This window comes from Nuphar pumila, chromosome 10, assembly GCF_984573655.1.
Source record: "Nuphar pumila chromosome 10, dmNupPumi1.hap1.1, whole genome shotgun sequence".
NCBI classification, from domain to species: domain Eukaryota; kingdom Viridiplantae; phylum Streptophyta; class Magnoliopsida; order Nymphaeales; family Nymphaeaceae; genus Nuphar; species Nuphar pumila.
Genome location: NC_143258.1, coordinates 87,000,803 through 87,023,966, shown reverse-complemented (window position 1 = coordinate 87,023,966; position 23,164 = coordinate 87,000,803). Strand labels below are relative to the sequence as shown.

The window sequence follows — 23,164 nt, the reverse complement described above, 5'->3', positions numbered from 1 at the left end:
TGTTAAAATAGTAAAAAAATATATAGTTTTTTATTGATTAAAAATTTTAAAAAATTTGGGTCCTTGCGTCTCATCTATGAAAAAAAATTCAACTTTCAAGTCGAATTTAAATCTTGTGTCCTCCAGTCCACGAATCATTGTGACATAAGTAGATACATGTTTTTATAATCACAATACCTTGTGATTTTCTTGTGCCATGCACAAATAGAATTTTTTTTTTTTTGTTTTTTGTTTTGGTCTTCACCAACTCTGATCCGATCCCACAGGAGATGGATCTATATGCTAACAGGGTGAGGTCAGCAATCATGATTAGGGTTGTCAACGAATCGGGTTTGGTTCAGACCCACGTGGAACCAGACTTGGACTCAATTTTTGGGTATGGTATCAGGTCTGGACCCAAGTATAATCGGATCCATTATACGAGAAATCATGCCCGGACTCTATAAGAACTACATGAACCAGAACAGGACTATACCCGATAAAATAATATTTTTTATCATTTTACACTGAGAAATTGCGGGTCTTAATCGGAACTCGGGTTGGGCTCGAGTCTGGTATAAAATTTCACAAACTATACCCGGGTCTATGTATTAATCGGATCTTTGGATCCAAAACAGTTCTTAATTGGGTATTCTTATTTATCACCATACCCGAACCCTATAGGTTTGGTCCGGGTCAGGACCCGATGACACCCTTAGTCATAATCAAATCTAATAACATGGTTTGGGTGTATGTGACTTTAAGCTGGTTCCAACTCATAAACCCAACTAATAACCAAATGGCATTATTTTAAACTATGTCTTGTCTGTGTGACATAGTTTCACACATTTGAAAATTTGGGTAAACCTAATTATGTTTACCCAATAGGAGCTGGCTAGGCATCAGTAAGTATATTAAATAAGGGAAAATATATGGCTATTTTGAACCATGATATCATATGGTGGTATAGATTGTTGCTTGTACTAATCTAGCCACCAAATGGTAAATTTAACTATACACGTATGTTTAGCATGGTTTGTTTACTTCATTAAAAGGTTTTATTATGTCTAAAACACTACAAGATATCATTTTTAAGTAAAAATCATGGCTTCACAATTTATAAAAAGTAATAATGGTTTAAAAATGACATAAAACATTATATTCAGGTCAACTTTAACTGATAAAAATAATAAATTAAATATGCTAAACATGATCCAACAGTTAGGTTTTATTTTTGGGGATTAGATATGTGTAAATCAACAAGTGTGTGCAGTACCACTATAGAAGCGACCGATAAATATTAATATTTTTAATGTACAACAAAGTTTATTAAAAAATTGCAAGTTATGTAACGTTAGTTTGGTTTTAATTAATCGTTTCTCCTCGGTTCTTCTCATTAGTCATAATAAGCTCAGAACTGCTCAGGCTGGAAATGAACTCGGAAGAACTAGGCTTGAGCTTTGCTCGCTTGATTGTCAAGCCAAGTTTGGGCTCATTCAGCTCAGTTTTGCACTTTGACTACAACAAAGAGCGTGTCTCTTCCTGATACGTCGTCACAGTCGGTTTCCGTCTCGATACCCTTTTCCTCTCTTTCTTTGGGCTACAACCCAAATTTGGGAATCCAAAGCTCCTCTCCTGCTGATTCAGTGAAGGGAAATGAAGAGGATGTCGATTTGAAGAAGATTCTGGCATTGGGTCTTTCGCAATAATGGGGCATTCAATAAATGCTTGGTGGGTTTTAACAGGTGCGGTTGATTTCTGAGTTTCTTCCTCTTTGATTGAGATTTCTGGAGTAACTCCTTAGATACCCAATTGGGGATCGTTTTGTATTTGCGATTTGGTTCGCAGGATTTAGAATTTCGAATCTTTTTCGTGTTTACTTTGTTGTTTGTTGTGGATTCGGCACATCTCCATTCCCCTTGTGTCTATACGAACTACCCATATGTTTCCTTCTCGTTATAATACTCTTAGTATTTCTCGTACCCAATTAGAAGTCTTTTAGGTAGGAAATCCAATATGGTATGTTTCGTTTTGCAGGGCGGGCTGTTTGAGACATGAGTTGTCTGTTGTAAGTGACAATTATGCTTTCTCTTAGGTAAAGGTTCAATTTTGGCGATTTTATGTCTTTCCTTTTCCTATTTTAGTTTTCTATTGGCATGTCGTAAATTGATCGAATGATGTGGTACAACAGGGATTTTTGGAGGAAGCATAAGCGAAAGGTTCTCGTTTCAGTTGGGCTTTTAGGAAGTGGGTATGTTTTATATAAGCTTTATGACGGTCATAGACAAAGAATTGCAGTTCTGGAGAGAGAATTTGAGAAACAGAGTGAAGCAGATGAGCGAATTAAAGCACAGTATGTTCACAATGTTTTGAGTTGAGAGTTTCCCATGTGTTGGCATTGCATCTTTTGGATTTGTTTGTAGGTGAATTGCATTGGGATGATTACTGTTTGTTACTTTTGATCTGATAGAATGGAAGCTTCCTTTGCAAATATCCAGAGGATTTCAGATTCAACGACCCTCCCTTCTGTGATGCATGATTTAAGTTTTCGGATTTCAGAAGAATTGGATTTTTCAGAGTTAAGAGAGAGGCTAAACCAAGGAAGAAGTCGACCCAACACACTAACAGCACATGAGAAGCTTGAAGTGTGGGAGAGACTAAAAATTCTTAGTACGTTATTGCTTTTGTTTTAGCAGTTGCCCTTAAGTAATTCCAAACCTCTTTTTTCTTTTTTTGTTCTTGTATCTTCAATTATCTTAGTTTCTCTTGTGAGTTTTTTCTTACTCATTGTGATATGTAAGTTCAGAATGTCTTTTTTTATTGATTACATTGAACTTTCTGGTTAGAAATTAAGGTAATTAACCTTGAGTGATGATTGTTTTGATGTAAAAGTCATCAGTCACCTTATTTTTCAATGAATATTCTCCATGTTTAGAGAAATTCACCTTGTTTTGTTTACTTATTTCTTTGTAGGCTTTACAAAAGCTATGACATCATTATGGGCACTAACAATGCTCAATTTGTACGTAAGAGTTCTTCATAATGTCTTAGGGAGGCATCTATATATTGACACGGCGAGGGGTCTTGGAAGCATTGGCCTACTGGTACAGAATGCTTTTATACTGTCTTCTTTTAAAGGCTTTTTGATGTTTGAAGAAGATTAATACTTTGGTCTCTCTTCTTCATCTGGATATTAGTATGTGTATGTGTATATGCGTATTTTTGTCAGTTTTCCCTTAGCTTGGATCTGGTACAGGCTTTTGCATGTCATATTTTCTATATTCGGTTTCTCTTGTATTGCAACATGACAGCATTTGAGTTCTGCATGCATGCCTTGGATGGATATGCCTTTCATGAATTCATAGCGCCTGATGCTATGCTCTTATCATGTTTACAGCTGTACACATTTTGACTGGTGCTAGATTTTGTTTTTTAATTCCATTTTCCATTTCCACCTCTAATAACATCCAAAGAAAAGGAACTCTTCTTAGTCTCTAAGTAGTACCACAAATCTGTTGAAAATTCAGTTGATAAAATTTTTGCCTTCTTGGACTAGTACATTTATTACATGGTATCAGTATGTTATCATAAATATTTTGCATCCTCATGCATGTTAATGTGTTAGATAGGGCTAGGTGCTCATACATCTATATTGCTATATTGAGCTTGAAGTTGATCCATAACTTAAAAAGGGGATTTCACTTATCCACAATTGTTCCTCATTGATTCAATAATGGAATTTTGTTGTGTAGTGTTCTAAGTAGAAGGAAGTGTGGGCCTTTGATCTATCTCATTATTGCGCATAAGAAACAGAAACCATGTCAGTAGTCAGGTTGACTCTAAATTAAGATTCAAAGAAAATCAGTGAAGAGAAATTGAATGTGGTTGTCGTTAGCAGAGCTTTCTCTGTTGGATTTGACTCAAAGGTATGTAAGCACTATGCGACACCTAGGTGCTAGGAATCTTGGTTCCTAGGCATAACCTAGACACTCGACCTAAAAAATAAAGATTTGAAGATTTGAAACAAATTTTTAAATAGCTATTATTTATTTAAAATATTTTGTAAAAAAATCATTACAAAATCGGATGTTTCATTTTAATCACCCGGTACTAGGTTTTTCCTTGCACCTAGGGCCAACATCTAGGTTGCCTACTTTTCTTGCCATGCTTTTAGGTATGTATCAAGGTTGCTAGATGAGGAAGTGGAAGCGGAAAACGATACGGGAAGCGAAAGCGAGAAGCGATGTATTTTAAAATATATAGGAAGCGGGAAGCGAGGAATAAAACAAAAAAGCAATATAGAATTGAATGGGAATTGAAATGGAACACAAATAAAAACTAAAATAAAAGTGACTATTTCTTAAATTTCATGATTTTTTAGTGTAAGAATTAAATTTTTAACAAAATCTATAAATGATGACTGCCAATTTAGAGAAAGCACATGGAAGTGACTGAGAAGCTTGGGAGGAAACACATAAAAACATGAAAAGTAGAGTGAGAAAACATATAAGAAGAACAAATGAAGCGTGTGAAAAGCATAAGAGAAGTTGTAATGAAATATCGGAAAATACAAAAATAATGCCACTAAGGGCTTCACAAGATTACGATCACAAAAGTGCATAAGCACAAACCAATGCCATTAAGGGCTTAGAAGATCACAACACAATGTGCACAAGCACAAGTCTACTATAGGACAAAACAATAGCCATCAATGGGAAACAACACAAGCACTAAGTGCATATAAAACATTAAGAAACTAAATAGAAAAACACAAAATATAAAAAATATTCATCTTTATTGAGCATAAATGCTTAAGATAAGCATTACATAATATGGGGACAAGAGGTCCCTTATATACACAAGGGAAGAGCTAAAACAGAGCTCACATAGAGTCGTTGGGATGCTTCCAATGACTCTTAAGAGCAAAAGACCTTAATATCCTTGGTCTTTGGGATAAAGACAATAAAAATAAAGAAAAAAGAAAAGTATGTCCCTAGAGGACAAAACCTATTACACAAGGAAAAGATAAAACTACCCCTAGAGGGTATTTACTTATTATATATATATATTATATATACACATACATCTTAACAGAAACGTGGGGGAATCGAGATTCTCATCATGTTTCGGAAGCGATGAGTAGTGCACTTCCGAAGCGAGTTTCCAGGAAGCGGGCTTCCCACCTATCTAAGAAGCTTCTGATAACTCTGGTATGTATTCTCATGTATTAGCATTGTCATCATTAACATCATCACCAAAATCAACATAGCTTCATCTTGCATGATAATCATCCGCCACTTAGGCACCTACCCAGCACCTAGAGCCAACATCTAGGTTGTACTTTGCTTGTGTGCTTTTCGGTATAGTTTTCATGGATTAGCATCATCATCTTGCATGATCACCATCTTTATCATTATTTAATGATTTATTCCTATTCTTTTGACCATCACCTCCCGTGTGCTTCTTCAACCTGAAGGCTTCAATTATTTAACCCTTCAATATGAGAATGATGAAATAATTCAGTAGCTAACAACCAGTGTTGTGGAAAGCGTTGAGGCGTAGCGAGGCGCTCCACCAAAATCTGAGGTGAGGCCAGGGGCGTAGCTAGGATTCATGTGAGGGGGGGGGGCAAACTGGGGTGTAGGAAAAAAAAATTATTTGTGCGATAGTCGGGGGTTCGGGGGCAGCGCCCCGATTTTTTTTTTTTGAGATAAAATAAAAAATGGCTACAATTATTAATAAAAATCTATTTCATATGGACAAATCAAACTATTTGCTGCAGTCAGGGCTGGGCTAGGACTGGACTGGGCTACAAAAATGGATAAAAAACTATTTCATATGGAATCAGGGCTGGGCTAGGACTGGGCTTTTTAAAAAAAAAAACAAAAAAAAATTAACTGTTTCGGGAGGCAGGACTGGGCTACAGCCCAGTCCCCTAGCTAGCTACGCCCTTGGGTGAGGCGTAAAGCGTAAGCCTCAAATTTTTTTTTAAAACTTAAAAAAACTATAAAAAATATCTAAAATTATAAATAAATAAAAAATGCTTTATTGATGAAGCAACAACCAACAAGAAATAAAAAATCTCAAATAAATACTGAAAAAAGTAGAGAAAAACAGAGTGTGGCAGGGAGTTAAACCCCTGCAAATAACAGCAGAATGTATTAACAATATTTGCATCCTATGTCACGTAAAGAGAAAACAGACATAGCTTGTCTATATTCTTGACAAAAGGATATGAATATTCTTAAACAGATAAGCAACTACAACTATAACCAAAACAATAGAGAGCTTAACTATAGTAGACAAATAAATTCTACAAACACTTGACTAAAACTAGATTGCTAAATGGAAAAGAGACACACCTTTAATTTTGTCGCTACCTGCAAAAAGTAATCGTTTCCAAATCAGAGACAAACATGGTTATAAAAAGAGAAACTATAATAACTATGATTAAGTAAACAGATTTTTTTACTATTCCTCACCCAAGAGAATAATGCTGACAGTGCTATACCAACTCCAACCCAAAAGAAGACGTGGAGAGAGAGAGAGAGAGAGAGAGAGAGAGATGAGTGAGGGACTGCGAGAGACGAAAGCGAGGGACTGCGAGAGACGAGAGAGAAAGAGAGGGGCTACGAGAGACGAGAGAGAGAGAGGGATTGCGAGAGAAGATAGAAAAATTAGGGCCCCCGACCCGACCCTAAAATTTCAGTTTTGGTCAAATGAGGGCTTTGACCCTCAGTTGACCAAACAAATGAGGCGTGAACGCCTCACCTCGAGGTGCGCCTTGCCTCAAGGCATATGAGGTGTACGCCTCGAGGCTTTTACGCTTTATGCCTGTGCCTCAAGGCACAAAGGCCCTCGCCTTGAGGCGAGGCACGCTTTTTGCGCCTTGAGGCGCGTTTTTAATAACACTGCTAACAACAATTGGAAACCCTATTTTAGCGATGCACACCATGCAATGGATATTTTCGTACATGTTATCATTCATGGTAGTAGATGGCAGAATTCTGTGTCTAAAAGCAGTGGAACAATAGGAATCTAATTTTCCTTCATTTAACAACTAAATTTTAGGAACTTAACTGAAAATTTTGGGAAGCAAACCAGTTGTTAACACTCACCTAAAAGACTTGAAAGTAAGAGGCTTTCCTCAATGTTATTTGTGTTTATATGCATGGCACCATTCAATATGGTTGTTCCTAGCACTACTCAGAAAAAACAAATCATAATCAATCACTGCAATGTGAAGCTTGTAGTCAACAAATGCATGATGATGAGAGATTTGAACATTGATGCTATTTTTTTTAAATAAACAGCAGTTATTCAACAGTTACATTTGACTGTTGTATTCACAAGCTACAATGCAAGAGAAGAATAGCTCCATACTCCACTGTAATATGCTCAACTGTGTGAATTTCTTCTCTTATAGGGCTTCAGTAATTCTGCTCTTATGACTTGTTATGTCAAATGCATCTTTCTGTCAGACTCAATGTTCTTGATTTGATGTAAAGATGTCTCAAGTTGAACATAAATAAAGGTTTGCAGGTGCTATTATAAGCTGAACATTAAGTAATACAAACTACAGCATATTCAATTAGGATTGGATTTGTTGAACATTTACAGCATTCATGTTTCATGTCATGTTTTCCCAATCCCTTAACTGTTAGCAATCCTTCATAGTTCTCTTTATTTATTGTGGCTTCCTGTGTAACCTTTATTCATTGTTTGGGTGTGTCTTCTATTTCCCAAGTTGGTATTATCTAATGAGGTCAGTGTTCTCTGTGGCAGAGTGAAGCTGACTCGCTAGACACACTTGGTCACCATGAGTTCCTTTCTTCTGCAGATTATCTCTGGAAGTACAGCTTAAGTGCTTTGATTCTTGACATCCAAAGGGCAGTCACCGAGGTTCTCAAAGAGTAAGGGATGACGATCTCATGTTTTCCCTTGTAGAAGTGAGGGTCTTAATAATATTGGACCATGGTCTTCTCAAAACAAATTATTGGACCATGGTTCCATGGCATGGTAAGATTCAGTGAACTGCCTGTTTAGGATCAACTTTTATGGTGCAGGCTGCTGTTGTCCATCTAGTCAGAATGCCAAGCTTAGTCAATCAGTTGTATTGTTGCATATTTTCTTTGTTGTTTTTGAAGCCCAAGCAATTTAAATCAGGTAGCTCAAATGTTTGTGGGTTGTTGCACAAGGCTGTTCAGGCTGCTGCCTAAGATGCATGATATTTTAGTCATGCATCATTTGCAATTTTTGGATCTTAACAAGCCAGGTGGGGACCTGACATGGTTTGAGCTCTATCCAGGTCTTGTGCAGCTACTGTAACATCTGTCGTTCTTTCTTTCCCTCTCATTTGACACCACATATACTGTTGCTCTTCATATGGGCGGATGACCGAATGAGTTGGTAACCTGTTTACTGAAGTAGCTGTTATGTGTAGGTCCCAAGTATTTGTGTCCCTTCCTGATCTGGATCTAGACGAGTCAGTCAATTGGCTCAAACTACTCAACATGGGTTCTCTAGTTGACTAAACTATGCTGGTGAACATGAATTCGCATACACCTATTGACTCGACAAGCATATCTAGTGCGTGCTATCCCAACGAATCTGATGATTGACTTGATTCCTCTCCTGGTTCAGGCTGTGTCCACATACTTTCATTCTAACAATCGCTAAGATTTTCAAAGTTGTGATTCTTATTGTTGTTTGAATGTGAACCCATGTAACTTGGAACTGGAATTGCAACACATTGAAGCTCAAGTCATTCCACATCTTAAATGAAGATTTAGGAAAAACTTTTAATTATTTTGGCAGTGTTAACAGAACTATCCAAGTCATGATCAATACAACTTTCTACTGGAATATTGCTGTATCTGTAGCAACCCAAAGACAGCTTGGTTAAGCCTGTTAGGATCCACTCTGGTAGGGCTTGGTCAGATTGAAGTTGAGCTGTTGAAACACATCTTACTGGATTTGTAACAGAGTTATTGGTGTCCAACCAATTAACTTACAGATGGTGATTAAAATCTGTCTAGGCCTGGCCGGGTTTGGGATGGATAAGCATGCGTATCATCTCTTAAGAAAACAAACCAGTAGCAGCCTTGCCCACTTTACTGGACTATGCCTTCCTCTTTGGTATTGGACTCTAAAGGAGCTTATTTGCGCATGGTCTGCTGAGCCTATAAAAAGAAAAATTTGCATTCTTGGCCTAAGCTGTGCCACTCCTCTACTTTGGTCCTGCTGAGTTGTGTCTCCAAAACCCTGCCAGAATGTACCTTCTCTGATAATCAATTCCTAATGAGATGATTGGCTACAGTCAGTCTACCGTCCTTTGAGTTGGAGTTGGCTGTCAGTATTTTCTCCTGAATTCTGAGTTGACTCGGTTCACCTGCTTATTTTGTTATTATTACTTTCAGTCTCTCATTTTTCCTGCTCCCCTTGTGGTGTGCCCCCAGCAAGCAGCTGACTCAGGCTTTCAGCGTGGTCCAGCTCCATGACACCATCACAGAGATGCTGGAATCCTTCAAAGGGGGAGTCCCAGACCCATATCACTGGGTTCCCTACCTCCTACGTGACAATGCCACTATGGATCAACAGCCTTCTGCCACATTATCTGAAGATGAGCCCGGTCCCACAACCAAACTGGAGCAACTCATTGGAGAAACACGTGGTGTCCTATCAAGGTATAATCACTCAACAGAAGCTACTGGTAATGTCTGAACGGGGTTTAACTTTATGAGGTTGGTTATAATTTAGTCTTACTAAATCTTCAAAAGTTGAACTTGTTGGGTCCCAATTCAAGAGCCAGATATGTTGGGTTGTACCATAGTCTTGGGCCTCTTGGTAACATCATCAACAAGCAATTTGTTCTAGACTGAGCCTTGTCAAGAGTGAACCCTGTGAATTAATAATTGTATAAAGCCATGAAGGTATGATTTGGCCATGTTGACAGGCCACACAACAAAGCACCTCGGAGGTTCTGTATCAGTCTTGTATAAACTACATCAGAGACTTGTAGTGTATATTTAGGATGTGCTAGCATGACCAAGGTTAGGTGGTCTTATATAAAATCCAAGGTAACAATGAGTCTTCGATGTCCTTGAATTGAATATGCATCAAGTTGTTAAAGGTCGTTAAGCATCATGCACCCTTCAACCTTTGTCAAACACAGTTGCTAAAGTAAGTCAGGCGGGTCAATGCTTCATTGGCTTCAAGCAAATCTTGCGCTGGCTGACCTTCTCAAGATGGGGATTTCTTAATTGATTCAAACCAGCTCCAGCATCTACTCAGCCTGCCTTGGCTAGGTCCATGTCAAGCTGAGCATCTGTGCAAGACTTGTTATAGGGCTACTTGGTTTTGTTGCCTCAGTGACTCAGGTCCATCCCTAGTCTTAAGCCAGGTCCTGGTATAAACTGTGTAAGACATTGATGTCTCCTTAATTATGAATGATTGAAATGTCCCATCTTTTTCTTTTGTTTCATGTAGTGATGAATTCTCTAAGGTGGTGGACATTTCATTGAGAGAGGTGGTGAATGTGTTGATGGAGGAGATGGAAATGCAAGCCTATGCAAGCGCTTCTTCATCCTCATCTTCTTTCAGCATCCCATTAGTGAAGCTTGTGCCGCGCATTATTGAGATGGGTAATTATCTCTTGGAAGAGCCAACCAAAAATATTTTCGTTCATAGAATTCAAAGTTTGCCGGAAGTGGATCTCTTTTGTAAAATCTTGTATGCTGGTTGACCAGTTACATGAAACGCCCATAGACTTGAAATTATTTGCATCAATTTAGTTCATTATTTGTTTGAAGTGATCAGCTACACGGATAGTGACATCATGGATGAAATTTCTTGAGGAATATTGAAATTAAGCTTGATTTAGAGAACATCCTTCTAAGACTATTTCCAAAATGAGAGAGCGTTTACAAAGAACATGAAAATCCTCTAATGCCAAAGGATGGACTGTGAATCATACTTTGTTTCATCCAAGTTAACATAAAATGATCCGTGTAGTTGACCAACTCAGTGCTGTGTTGCAGAGAGTACACGTCTTCACAAATTATTGACCTCTTGTTTTGTTCGACCTGTCAAGGTTAAGATATGTGACAACCGAAAAGACCTCATCTTCCCGGGTCTTTCTTCTCTCATAACCTTGGACTTCTTGGAGATTCTTTGGTTGTTGTTTGGTTGGCCTCTGAGGGGGAAGTTCTGCCATTCAGTGGATGATGATGTGAACTCAGCCTTACTACTACAATGTGTTTGTAGAAAAGCCAGCTGACTATTTTATTCAATCATCGTGGATGTCCAACGAGAATGGGATCTCCAAACTCAAACCTAAGATGGTGGGAGAAGATGCTTGCCCGATGTGCACGTTGATTTTGCATTTCACAGCAGGGTTGGCTTATCATTTCTTGGAAGGGTAACAACAAAACAATATGAAACTTGCATCCAAAGTTGGTTAAATTAAAGCGTTGGCCATTCATATTTTTATTCCTTTTAATGGTTGATAACAACTCAGACTAGTTATCTGTAGGCTTGGACAAGTTGCAGTAGAACAAGCAAGCTCAAGCTCAGTGTACCTAGGGTAGTGGTTGAAGATGCTTGCATGTGCACATTGCTTTATTCAAACTAAGCTTGTCCTTTTTTATAGCAGGGTTGGCTTCTCATATCTTGGAATCGTCACAGCAAAACAATATAAAAAGTTGAATTCAAAGGGCTAAAGGCGTTTTACTGAAATGCTTTACCGAAATGATTGCTGCCTAATGGACGAAGCATCAGAAAATTGATCATAAACCACTTCCAATTGAAGGAAAATCAAATATTTACTGAGGAAAAGAGTGCCATGATTCATGAGAAGTTGGTGCATTGGTGTAGCCACAAAATTGAATTATCTTCACTGCATTGGCGTTTCATTACCTGCGATTAGATGCGCACAATGTTAGAATAAGAACAGAAAGTTTAGGATTGGTTATACAAGCAAGGGAGCTCCCTTCAGTCCAAGGCAAGATGGCCACGTCTAGACCTTGCTCCTGCATCGTTCGATCGACAATTTGTCCGTTCACAAGTTTGGAGGAGAAGCTGGCGGACGAACGAGTCAGCAGCAAGAATCAGTAAAGAAACCATCCTGAAGTGGACAGAAGGGAGCTCCTTCATTTCAAATCGAAGTCTGAAACCAAACTCTCTCTCTCTCTCTCTCTCTCTCAGGCTTTTAGGGACTCTTTCATGTACTGAAGTAATATTCTTGCACGCAATGCATGTTAATGGAGAGGGGGGGATGGCTCATTTATGGGCAACTGCCTACCAACCACAAAATCTGCGCCAGTTGGACGCAAGATCTACCGTGCATATCTTCACTCTAAAAAAATGCAATTTCCCTTATTAAATTTAATACTTTACTTGCTGGAAATCTTCCTAATCTGGAAGTTGCCATTGTGATATGATGCATTTGAAGGCAAAGTTTGAACTTCCATGCTCGACTCGGTTGGGTAGGCCGTAGCCCGAGTCAGTCAAGGACCCATGCAACCCACATGGCTCATAGAAAGGCTAGGAATCATGGTATCATTAGCTTGGCTTCTTTCACTAAAATTTATTTTCATTGTATTTTTTTATGTTGAGGAACCCTCGCGAAAGCGAGTAAAACCTCGGGTGGGGCCCCACGACCACCCTGCCTTATGTGGCCCACCTCTGAAAGCTACGGATACACCCATAAACCAGTGGGTTTGATCCGGTGCCTTAACTTCAGCACCCTCACAACCACCCTGCCAGCCATGCAGTCGACCACCGTGGGTTTATTTTCATTGCATTAATATTAATATCCTGATAAAAATAGGTGATATTTAGAAAATCTCACTTTTTGAGATGATTGACATTTAAAAAATTTATAAGAAAATCATAATATTCTAAAAGTATCACTGATATTTGTCACATAGGTTTATGCACGGAAGGGATTTGAACCTTATGCCCTATGTGATAACGCAAATTTTGATGCGCCAATTGACAAGAGAACAAGGATTTTTTATTTTTAATAAATAAAATCTTTTTAAATATTTTAATGTGTAAAAATAACTTTTATTGAGATACTACTAAAATTCATAAAAAATTATTAAAAATATTAAAATATATCTGGTACATGTTTGTCTCTGTATCAACGTGTCGTAGCATGCCCGTGTAACATTAGCTTATGGCAAAGAACAACCTCACCGAGCTCGATCCAATGGTCAACTTCACGTTTGTCTCTCTCTCTCTCTCTCTCTCTCTCTCTCTCTCTCACAGACAACTGGGTCACTTAATGGGCCGGCCCCCTGCGAGATAAATTATTAGTGGGATCACCAACACCCAAGCTCTTAATGAGTTCTCCAGTTAAAGGCACCCGCACACCTAATGAGAGTCGAACTTGAGACCAAGGGGTTGGCACTCCCTCTCCAAGTCTGCTGTCACTCGAAGCGACTCAGGTGGATGCAAACTTTTGTTTTCATAAATGTAACCACCAAATGATAAATCTAACAGTAGTAGGAAAATGTTTTACATGATTTGTTTAGTACATTATATGGTTTTATCATCTTTCATTTACCATAAGATTTTATTTTGGAGATAGTAAGAACCAATGATTCGCAATTCATGATAATAAAAGTGGTTTAAAAATGGTATAAAACATCATATTTGAGTTAAATGAAAATAATAAATAAATTATGTTAAATATGATAGATTAGGCTAACTTTTGAATTTGGAACCTAAATCTATATAAGTCAAGTCAAGTATGTATCACATAAGCTACAGTGCCACCATATATAAAAGAATACGCATCTCTGTCTCTGCAACCTTCCTGTTTTTATTACGAGGGAATTCTTAAGATGAAACGTGAGAATAAAGAAATGGGTGCGTCAGCTTGACATGAACATGTGAACCACAAGGTGTCACGTTTCGCCCCTACTACCATCTCCACTTGGAATTTAACCCCCATCAGTTGCAAAATTTGAATAAGAGTTTCTCGGGTTTCTCACCCTACCTACTCTGTTTTCTTTAATGTGTTAAATATGGTCTAATTAATGAAAATCATACTTTGGTATGGGTCGTATAAAATTATGAATTTTGAAATTTTCAATCATAGATGGTCAATTTTTTTTAAGCCATTGAAAACCCTATTCACATGCTATGGTGACATGATCTAAACCACACGTTTGCTTAATTTGAACCTGTAGAAGTTATATATATATATATATATATATATACATATATATATATATATATATATATATATATATATATATATATAGGATTTTGAAAACCTCCCCAATAGAAAACCCTTTCGAATAGACATTTTATTGGATTTTTGGTATGTTTTCAGAATTATATGATATTTATGCTTGTTTTTATAGGAATCAGTTATTGGAGAATTTGATTCCGATGCATGGATAGTTTTTATAATTTTCAAAAATCCACGGCGTACAATTTTCATAAATAGATCCCAACCAATGAAAAATTATATGTTTTTTTATGTGACGAAGGAAAACCATCACTGAGAGCCAGGTAACTTCATGAACCCGCTTTCCTACGAGGTAAAACTCCGGGTTGAGGAGACACCACCCATATTTACATGCCCCAACCGTGATAAAACAACGGCAGCCCCTTTGCGCAAGCAGAATTCGATCCTGAGCCTTCAGCTTGACACATGACCCTGCTGACCACATGGATAACCATTAACCACCTGTAATGAAAATTTGTATGTTAGATTATGTATTTTTATGCTCAAGTATGTTTTCTTAAAGAGGTATTAAAGTAATGAACTCAATATATATTGAAACTTGATAAAATATGGAAATGTTTGGACAAAGGTGGTACCACTGGCCATTCGCTGGGCAATTCGAGGCTTTTGAGTTGGGCAATCAGTGGCTCCAATCAAGATTCGAGGGTTCGTACCCGGATGAATGTAGTGGGTTCCAAATGCTTATTTATTGGCAAGGCAGGATTCCAGGTACCAACAATGGTTGGATCCACAATCTGACCCGAAATACATTATTATTTTTCTCGGACCAGGTGGCCAGACCTAATTAATTGAGCAAAAAGATCACAGATAGATTAGTGTGGATCCAGTTAGCTTAAATAGCAAGGATATGCATTTTACATGCAATTGAGTTTTGAAGTCAGTAGGATACAGATTTTTTATTATTTAATTGTTGTAATATATTAAAATAATTTAATTATCGAAAATGAGATTTAATCCTATTAAAAGATACTAAAAATATATAAAATATTTTTCATATGTGTCGATGCGCCCACGTGTCTCATCATGTCCGCAGGATCCAAAATGGTGAGTCCCTACGAATAGGCATCACCTGCACGAGATCAAGGGCCTGCCTGCATCTTAGATTCCAATCTGCCTCTAAATTATTCCTTTTTATCGGGTATATATTTGCTACAAGCTTACAATCAACCTAGCAAAAGAGGGGAACCCTTTTTGTTGTCGTTTTTTCTCACATCCAACATCATAGATATTATCTACATATTTTATTTAGTGGAAACCAGCTTTTGAATCACCTAAATCCGATTTGTATGGAGGTTTTATGGCGATTCAAAAATCAACAGCTATGAATGCATCGATTTTTCTTGACTCATAAATTTATTTTTTTCGTCGAAAGAACATGATCTAAGTGTCAATTCCTACTAAATCGAGAATTAGATTGAGTCAAAACAACTCAAGATCACAACTCGATTGTTGTCGGTGCAATCAATTGTAGTAAATATAAATAGCTTTTTATCACATTTCTTTCTATTTTCTACCATTTTGAATACTTAAAACTAATTTCTCTGGCCATGGTGATGCAAATCCGATACAGGCTTCACGAAGAAACAGCTAAATTATATGCTACTCCTATGGATTTACACTATCAAAACACGATTGAAAATGAGCAATTTCTAATGCATAAAATTAAGAAAAAATAACAAGTCTGAATTCGATTAACCCCTAACTGAGAAACCCGAGTATTTATAGGAAAACGCAGAAAACCTTAGGTCTATTTTGGATCCAAGATGGATCCATTACATTAAAAAGATCCAAAACTAAATAGAAACTCAAATAAATCCTAAATAAACTGGACCCAAATGGATCTCTTATGAACCCGGCTTGCACGCAGTTCCGCACCTACATCACATGGCCACTACCACATTTCTAAAACTTGTGAATCGAAACAATATCAAGCTTGATCAGTTTTGACAAATCTGAATAATCGAAATTAGGAACAATGCAAGAGTGAGGATGCAGTAAGCAATAAGTTTCTGGTAGCTTCAATACACTTAATATGGAAATGATCGATCATAAAACTGATGTTTGCTCAAGCTATGAGATGCAACTATTGGTATGCCAACTTTATGAAGCGTTTCTTTATTATTGGTGATGGCCATTAGAAAATTTTCGCTCTGGCCTGAAATAAATTGCAACATGAAATTGTGAGGTAATGAACACATGCATGACAGTGTTGGATTGTTGCAATGAAGTGTTCTTTTGTAAAGTGTGCTTCCAATCTCTATATGTTAACGTCCTTAGCCTTCATAACTTACGATTGGTTTGATACTGTTGATGTGTTATCTTTATGAACAAAACCACAGAATTGAAAATTTCACCCTTCATTGGAAGTGAATGGCAGCAAATGAATCAGCTATCCGAGAAGACAGAAAAATGCTATAACCCTTTTTAACAGAAAAAACTCTCTTTTAACAGCCAAACCTTAAAGCATCAGTTCTGCACTGTCCAGTATTATGGAAGAGATGCTGCAACTCGAACTTTGACTGATATCCACCAGGGGATTTCAAAGTCAGTTGACCAACAAAAAATAAAAACAAGAATGATTTGATCATGCTTAGCAGGAATGGTCAGTCACAAAGCTTATCAGTTCAACAACTTTTACAAGGACAACTCACAGCTTGGGCCTTATGTCTAACAAAATTCAGTCACATCAACTCAGACTAAATCTAAATCTGGTGATTCACAGCATCAAAGGCAATACATTTTTCAATATAGGGAAAGTCCAGAAAGTCGTACACCACAGTTTTTTCTTTCTTTTTGTTGAGAGAGAGAGAAATCATACACAATTGTGGCAGGGATTTTCAATATAGGGAAGAAAGCCGAGATAGTCATACAACACAGTTGTAGCAGGGAACCTTCCTGTTCAGCACCTCCAGAATCAGGATAGGCGTGCCCTCATCCAAGCAACAGACAATGGACATTAACACTTTGTGGACCCCAAGTAAAATATGATAAACGGTCAGGTTCTAGTTAAGCTAAGCTTTATGCTGAGCACATAATATGAAAGAAAAAGCAGTAAAGAAATATTGGCTAGTAGAAAAATCAGGATTGCAAGCTTTATCTTCTGAATCTCAGCCCACAGAAGCGTTTTGGTTCGATATTAGGAACCACATGACATTGAAAATCATGAATTTTTCGCACATTGTGAATCGCTGATTTTTTGACTAAATAAACCATGTGGATCATATCCATACAATTTGATGTTAAAAAAAAAGATGGTTTTACACTAGAAAATACTGCATGGTCAAAGGTAGAGAACAATGAAACAATGTTAATGGAAATTGCAATAAATGATTCTAAAAATGCCCAGAAAGAGAACAATGAAATAATGTGGTAGAGCTATCTGGGACTACAGACCCTCTCCGTCTATTTTATTACATCCACCCAATTAACATTCAGCTTTCATCTAAAGATCTCCAATATAATCAAGGCTGAGTGGACAAGTACCAAATTTTGTGATCAAAGCACACAAGAAGATCAAGCTGATCACACCCTCAATGGCACAAGGCAGCCTAGAAATCTTCATGTGTTTCAGATCTCCGTTTTGCCTGCAATGCCAACCGGATTTCTCGTTCTCGTTCGAACTCCCTCAGATCAGTTCTTTCTAGAAAGGACACCTTATCAAGGTACTGATTTGAGCTCTTCTTGTATGCATCAAGCTCCTCCTCCAATCCATCATTTTCTCCCTTAAATTCTCCCCAATCCTTCTTAGTCTTGTCTAGGACACTGAGCTTTGCTTTCTTCTTTATTTGCTCAAGAACAGCATCCAGACCAGACTGCGGGGTTGCCGAAGCGTTCAACTTTTCGACTGCCTCCTTTGAGTTGGCCTCAACAAGCTTCTTCACCTGAATCTCCTCTCCAGCAAATTTTCGAACCTCGGTGATCTAAATCATAAGAAATCAGTTGGGCGTCAATCTTTAAACCTTGGGCATCAAGTGATGAATCTGCTAAAATTTACATGTACTAAACAAACTCTTGAAAGCCAGCAAGCAGTTTGCAAAGAGAAAAAGAAAATGTGTTGGTGACCACAGAATCGCACTTTAAATTAAATCTTCCAATGATGTTCTGTACTAGGAAATTCAATTTATTCTAGAATTTTACAAAATGTCTTACATTATTTCATTAATCCCAACAAATTTGCTAGCACTCAACCACCTTACCAAACATGCAAATGTGGTTTGTTTATCCTATCCCATGAAGCTTACAGGACCAAACAACTGCTTGGGGCCAAGACTCCATTAATAAAGAAAAGCATCTCAAATCCATACCTCTATTTTACCTTTACCAGCAGCAGTAGCTGCAGCGACATCCTTGACAGCAGACAGAGCTGCAGCAGCAAACCTCTTGGCCTCATCACTTGTGCCATTCTGGACTCCAGTCTTTGGCATATGTGATTCCTCTCTACTGGTTGCGGCCTTCTTGGGTAGCAGGCCAAGAGTCGCCATCCAATTCTATAAATAAGCAGATATATAAACATGAAGATCCGTTCTTACCATCAGCTAGATAGGAGGCTGCTAATTACATGAAACCATCCTTACATGAGATGCCTTTCCTTTGGTCCGATTGGCTGCAGGGCTGGCTTTCTGAAGAGAGGATGTATTCACCTTAAGAGATCTGTTTCCATTCATCTGCTCCCAAATTGCATTGACACGTGCTTTTCTTTCTGGACCAGAAATAAAATAACAAGAGTTACATAATTACAAGCCACTATAGTTGGACGAAATTCTATATATCATGCATAAATAGGACACTTTATTTGCATGTTTGCATGTGTGGGTTTGTGCAGGTGAGCATTTTAGAGACAGAGAGAGAGATACTAGATTGGAATTTCAGCAGTCATCCCATTAACAGGTCTTTCAGTGAATGTGCTGAAGCACAGCTAATATTGAATAAAATATCTTTCTTGCTTTATGTGCTCATGATAAACAAGATCATCAGGTTCGACAATCAAGATTCACTACCAACTTCACAAGACCTGGAACAATTGTTAATCAACTTACTAAGTCTTGGACAGCATGTGGATGACAATTTAATAGTCACTTTCCATTAGAATATAAGCCAAAAAGAAAAGAATTCTTTTAAACGACTGAAACGTTCTACTAATGGATCATAAAAAAGAATGTCCGCAAGTGCATCACATTATAGAACAGGTAAAACATTTTTCCTAGTTTAAAGTTTAAACATGAAGAGATGGGGGGAAAAGGACCTCCCTTTGGATCAGATGCAATACAGGAAACCTTTGTCATGCTGTGGATATAAGTAACAAAATCTGAGGACCAACAGAATATTCAATATGCAGAAGAACATGACACAATTGTTGCTCACCATTTTCTAATTGTTCCAGAGAAACAGTGGTTACTTTAGCTTTGTCCATGTTTTCAACTGAATCCTATATCTCCAAGTTCAATGCCCTGTGAGTATCACGCAGAAAGAACCCTGAGGCTAATAGAGGAGTGGACAGGTTGTACAAGAAATTCAAAAATATTTTCACCACCAACAAGAGGTAGATTTAATTCGTCTTATATGAAATATTTTAGAAAGTAGTGCAATTCATGAAGTTTACAACGTAACTGAACTACTTTGCAACCACATAGTTGAACGAAGATTCAGGAAGGAAGGAAACATAAACAAAGGTTCATAACTCAAGCAGAAATGTTTGCAGTTTGCACACGGATTGGAGAGAAAGGGAGACTTCTCACTAAATTCACTTGATGATTGAACAACTGATACAAATATTGCCTAAATTTAATCTACTATTGTAAGCCAGCACCACTATAACATTGTAGCTGTCCTCGGCAATTCATTGCCAAAATCGGCGAGAAATCTCAATCGAAGGCCTCTCCGAGGAAAAGTACCGATTACTAGCCGAAATCGCCTAAGCAGCAACTCGGCGATAAATCTGCCTGCAAAAATATCGATTTCTCGTGATTTCCTCAAAAAAATGTCACGTTCTCCACAAAAAAGGTAAGAAAATCAGAAAAACAATCGTGAATATTTGCTTGAAAATCAGAAAAACAATCGTGAATATTTGCTTGAAAATCAGATTTTTTTGGGTTTTCTTTTTTAAATCAACGAATGGGCATGCAAACAGTCGTTTTGCCCAAAATTCCATGATTTTGGCTTGGGGTTTCTGGAAAATATGATCTCTGCATGGATAATATTGATGTGCTTTTCAGCTTTTGGCTTGGGATACCAAAATCCCATTATTTCTTTTGATTTGTTTCTTTATGCAGGTCATTTTTTATGTTTTAATGTTGCCAACGCCCTCTCTAATTGCATATGCTAGAAGACCCCAAATTCTCTTATGATTTAAGGTTGCAAAAGAACCAGATCTGCTCATGCTCGGCTCTCCATCCTCGTTTTTGCAGTCTCTTCCCCCATGACATCTAGTGAAAAGGTTTTGTTTTACAACCAATTGTCTTGATGTTGCAGAAAAGCTTTGTTTTCTTTCATTTCTCTTCTATTTTTTGCAGCAGATCTCTCATTTTTCTTCCATGTTTACAGCAGTTCCATACGTATTATTTTCTTGTCAAGTTTCAGGGATTATTAGAAGATTTCTGTTTCTTAGAAAAATTTTCTTGAAACTTTGGCAATTTCGAGAGGAAAGAGAAGAAAAATTTATAATAAAAAAAATCTGCATTTTAAGCCTTGGAATAATGTTGGAAATTTGTGACAGTACTCTTTTTATAAACTCAATTTCGGTCATTAGAAAATATCACCGTCCATTTGGGATTCTGTTTTAGAAAATTCCAGTTAGACTATCACAATCTTTCAAAGTATTGGACATACTTGTGATAAAGTTTAGTGACATAGTTGGAATCGAACCACATGTCATCTTTATGAAAATTTTATCGAATATATGCTGTCAATTTTTAAGATATTTTAGAAATTATTTTGGTATTTGTGGTTCTATTTATAGCTTCTTTATAGTAAAAATGTAATTGGCGATTTTTACCGATTAATCACGATTATTTTTATTATGCCGATTAATCGCGATTTGCCAAAAAAATCTAACTGCCAAGGTTGACCGATGTTTTTGCCGATTAATTACTATTTGCTGATGAGGACACGTCGCAAGGAATTACCGAGGACAAGTTTGGCTACTATGCTCTATAACACATCAAGACCAATGGTTCAGGTCAAATTTGATTGATGCATTAGTAGAAATGCACTATTTTGACCAGGTTCCCAAGTTCAATCAACATCAAGGCCCATACCCTCTGCATTTAGCTATCAAAAGATAAGAACAAGGAAACAAAGCAAAGAGTCCATTTCAGTCATGTTAACATTGATTGTAAATTGCCAGAGTCAAACAAATGCAAGCAGTTAGAAATTTCATTATTCCATACAAATTATATTAGACTAGATTTTTGGTGTAAATAGCAACAGACAAGAACACAATGGTTTTTGCAAACTAGTCAACACATTTGTTTCACAATACATGAGTTTTGGATAAGGATTTTAAAATAAAAGCTGAATGACTATTTAGACTGGATTAAAACTTATATGATCAGACTTGTGGATGCTGATCAATATTTCTTATCAAATCTGCATTCCGATCGAGATCTCCTAATTCTCATTACCATGTTGTGTATGAGTTCTTTTAGATACCAAACTTATTTTCTTTTAGCACAACAACCACGATTTAGAGTACCTTGTGAGTTGACATATTTGGCCAAACATTACACACAAGATGTATGGCGAAGCTGGAAATTTCATGTTCCATAATAGCAACTCAGCTATGGAAATCTCTGCAAAACTGGTACGTCCATGGCCAATCTAATGGACACATTGGTATCCAAAAATCTTGTGAAGCAGTAGAAAATTACGACTCAAGCCAACAGGACAAGATCAAATAATTAAACTAGCAAAGTAAATTCTCACATTTGTTGACATTTTTTTTCCTTTTCTTAAACTCTTTACACTACACATTTTGTAATAATAAGGTCATACACATCGTGGTGTCTTTTCAACGATTATTACTTCGTGGGTGATCTAAATCAGAAGTTCATTATACAGATGAATGTGGGGGATTCAAGTACTAAATGTTTAAAATTTGTGTTTGTCTCGGTTCTTCATGGTTTTGTTTTCTGGGTTTTGAATGCTGAAACTCCCAAGTTCAGATACTAGAGATCCATCTGAGTAATCGTATAAACGAATGAAAGAAAAATCTTTAGAGTTTCCGTTCACTAATTTCGAAATGGAGAAACCCAACTTCTCCAATCCACAAGAAAAAAAAAATCCTTTGGGGCTAAAGATTATTGTGTTTTAGGAATTGCAGAGATGGATCCCTTCCAATTTTACAAAACAATCAAACAGAAAATCTCAAAAAACCCAAATTTCCGAAAAAATACCAAAAGAAAGAAAAAGGGCGCCTTCTTGGTTATTTTATTAGATCAATTGAAAGCAAAACAGATAGGGGAACATACCAGATGATCGGTTCGTCTTTTCTTCTTACTCTTCTTATTCTTCTCCTTCTTCTCGCTAATCAGAAAAAATAGTGCAGGGATCAACCTTTTCCTCTCAGAATCCGTACTCAAGCAAGCTGATGGCGGCCCTTGTTTCTGGGGAGAAAGAGAAAGAGAAAGAGAGAGAGAGATTGTAATACAACCTGAAGCGATATGTCACATGGACACGTATTCAGATTTACCGATACGAGTTCAAGGCAAACTAAACAACACCATTTTTTTTTAAAACTGAGACACACGAGACCACGGTTTTTTATTTCTAGTTAATAAAATAATATAATTTGATATTTTAATACACAAAAGCCTATTATTATTGAAATTATTATTTAATTATTAAAGAAATGTCGAAGTACTTTTTAGCACGTCACGGTGTTGTGGCACGTCCCAATAGACGACGGACCCTAAAATTTTTCGTGTC

At 37.2% G+C, this 23,164-nt stretch overlaps 2 protein-coding genes across 8 annotated transcripts; one reads left to right on the top strand and one right to left on the bottom strand.

The window, feature by feature from the left end:
- Window positions 1-1,594: 1,594 nt before the first annotated feature.
- LOC149827200 (peroxisome biogenesis protein 3-2-like) lies at window positions 1,595-10,789 on the top strand. 5 transcript variants are annotated; one of them, XM_090020257.1, is made up of 8 exons: window positions 1,614-1,724; window positions 2,017-2,074; window positions 2,171-2,332; window positions 2,450-2,649; window positions 2,953-3,083; window positions 7,765-7,892; window positions 9,438-9,665; window positions 10,468-10,789. In XM_090020257.1, the coding sequence occupies exons 2-8, from the start codon at window positions 2,061-2,063 to the stop codon at window positions 10,721-10,723; spliced, it is 1,119 nt and encodes a 372-aa protein (XP_089876383.1). In that variant the 5' UTR covers window positions 1,614-1,724; window positions 2,017-2,060; the 3' UTR covers window positions 10,724-10,789. The 5 variants fall into 5 exon arrangements, with proteins under 5 accessions (XP_089876385.1, XP_089876383.1, XP_089876386.1 ...); XM_090020260.1 differs by lacking the exon at window positions 2,017-2,074 and having other exon boundaries at window positions 1,664-1,724; XM_090020256.1 differs by lacking the exons at window positions 1,614-1,724; window positions 2,017-2,074 and having other exon boundaries at window positions 2,154-2,332.
- Window positions 10,790-17,497: 6,708 nt separating this feature from the next.
- On the bottom strand, window positions 17,498-22,844 carry LOC149827199 (uncharacterized). Of its 3 annotated transcripts, none has more exons than XM_090020253.1 (5): window positions 22,708-22,844; window positions 19,604-19,689; window positions 18,817-18,941; window positions 18,547-18,729; window positions 17,498-18,162 (listed from the first exon to the last, which is right to left on the bottom strand). In XM_090020253.1, exons 2-5 carry the CDS (start codon window positions 19,650-19,652, stop codon window positions 17,791-17,793), a joined length of 729 nt encoding a protein of 242 aa, XP_089876379.1. In that variant the 5' UTR covers window positions 19,653-19,689; window positions 22,708-22,844; the 3' UTR covers window positions 17,498-17,790. The 3 variants fall into 3 exon arrangements, with proteins under 3 accessions (XP_089876379.1, XP_089876380.1, XP_089876381.1); XM_090020254.1 differs by lacking the exon at window positions 22,708-22,844 and adding an exon at window positions 19,978-19,995 and having other exon boundaries at window positions 19,604-19,667; XM_090020255.1 differs by lacking the exon at window positions 19,604-19,689 and having other exon boundaries at window positions 22,708-22,821.
- Between the last annotated feature and the right edge of the window lie 320 nt (window positions 22,845-23,164).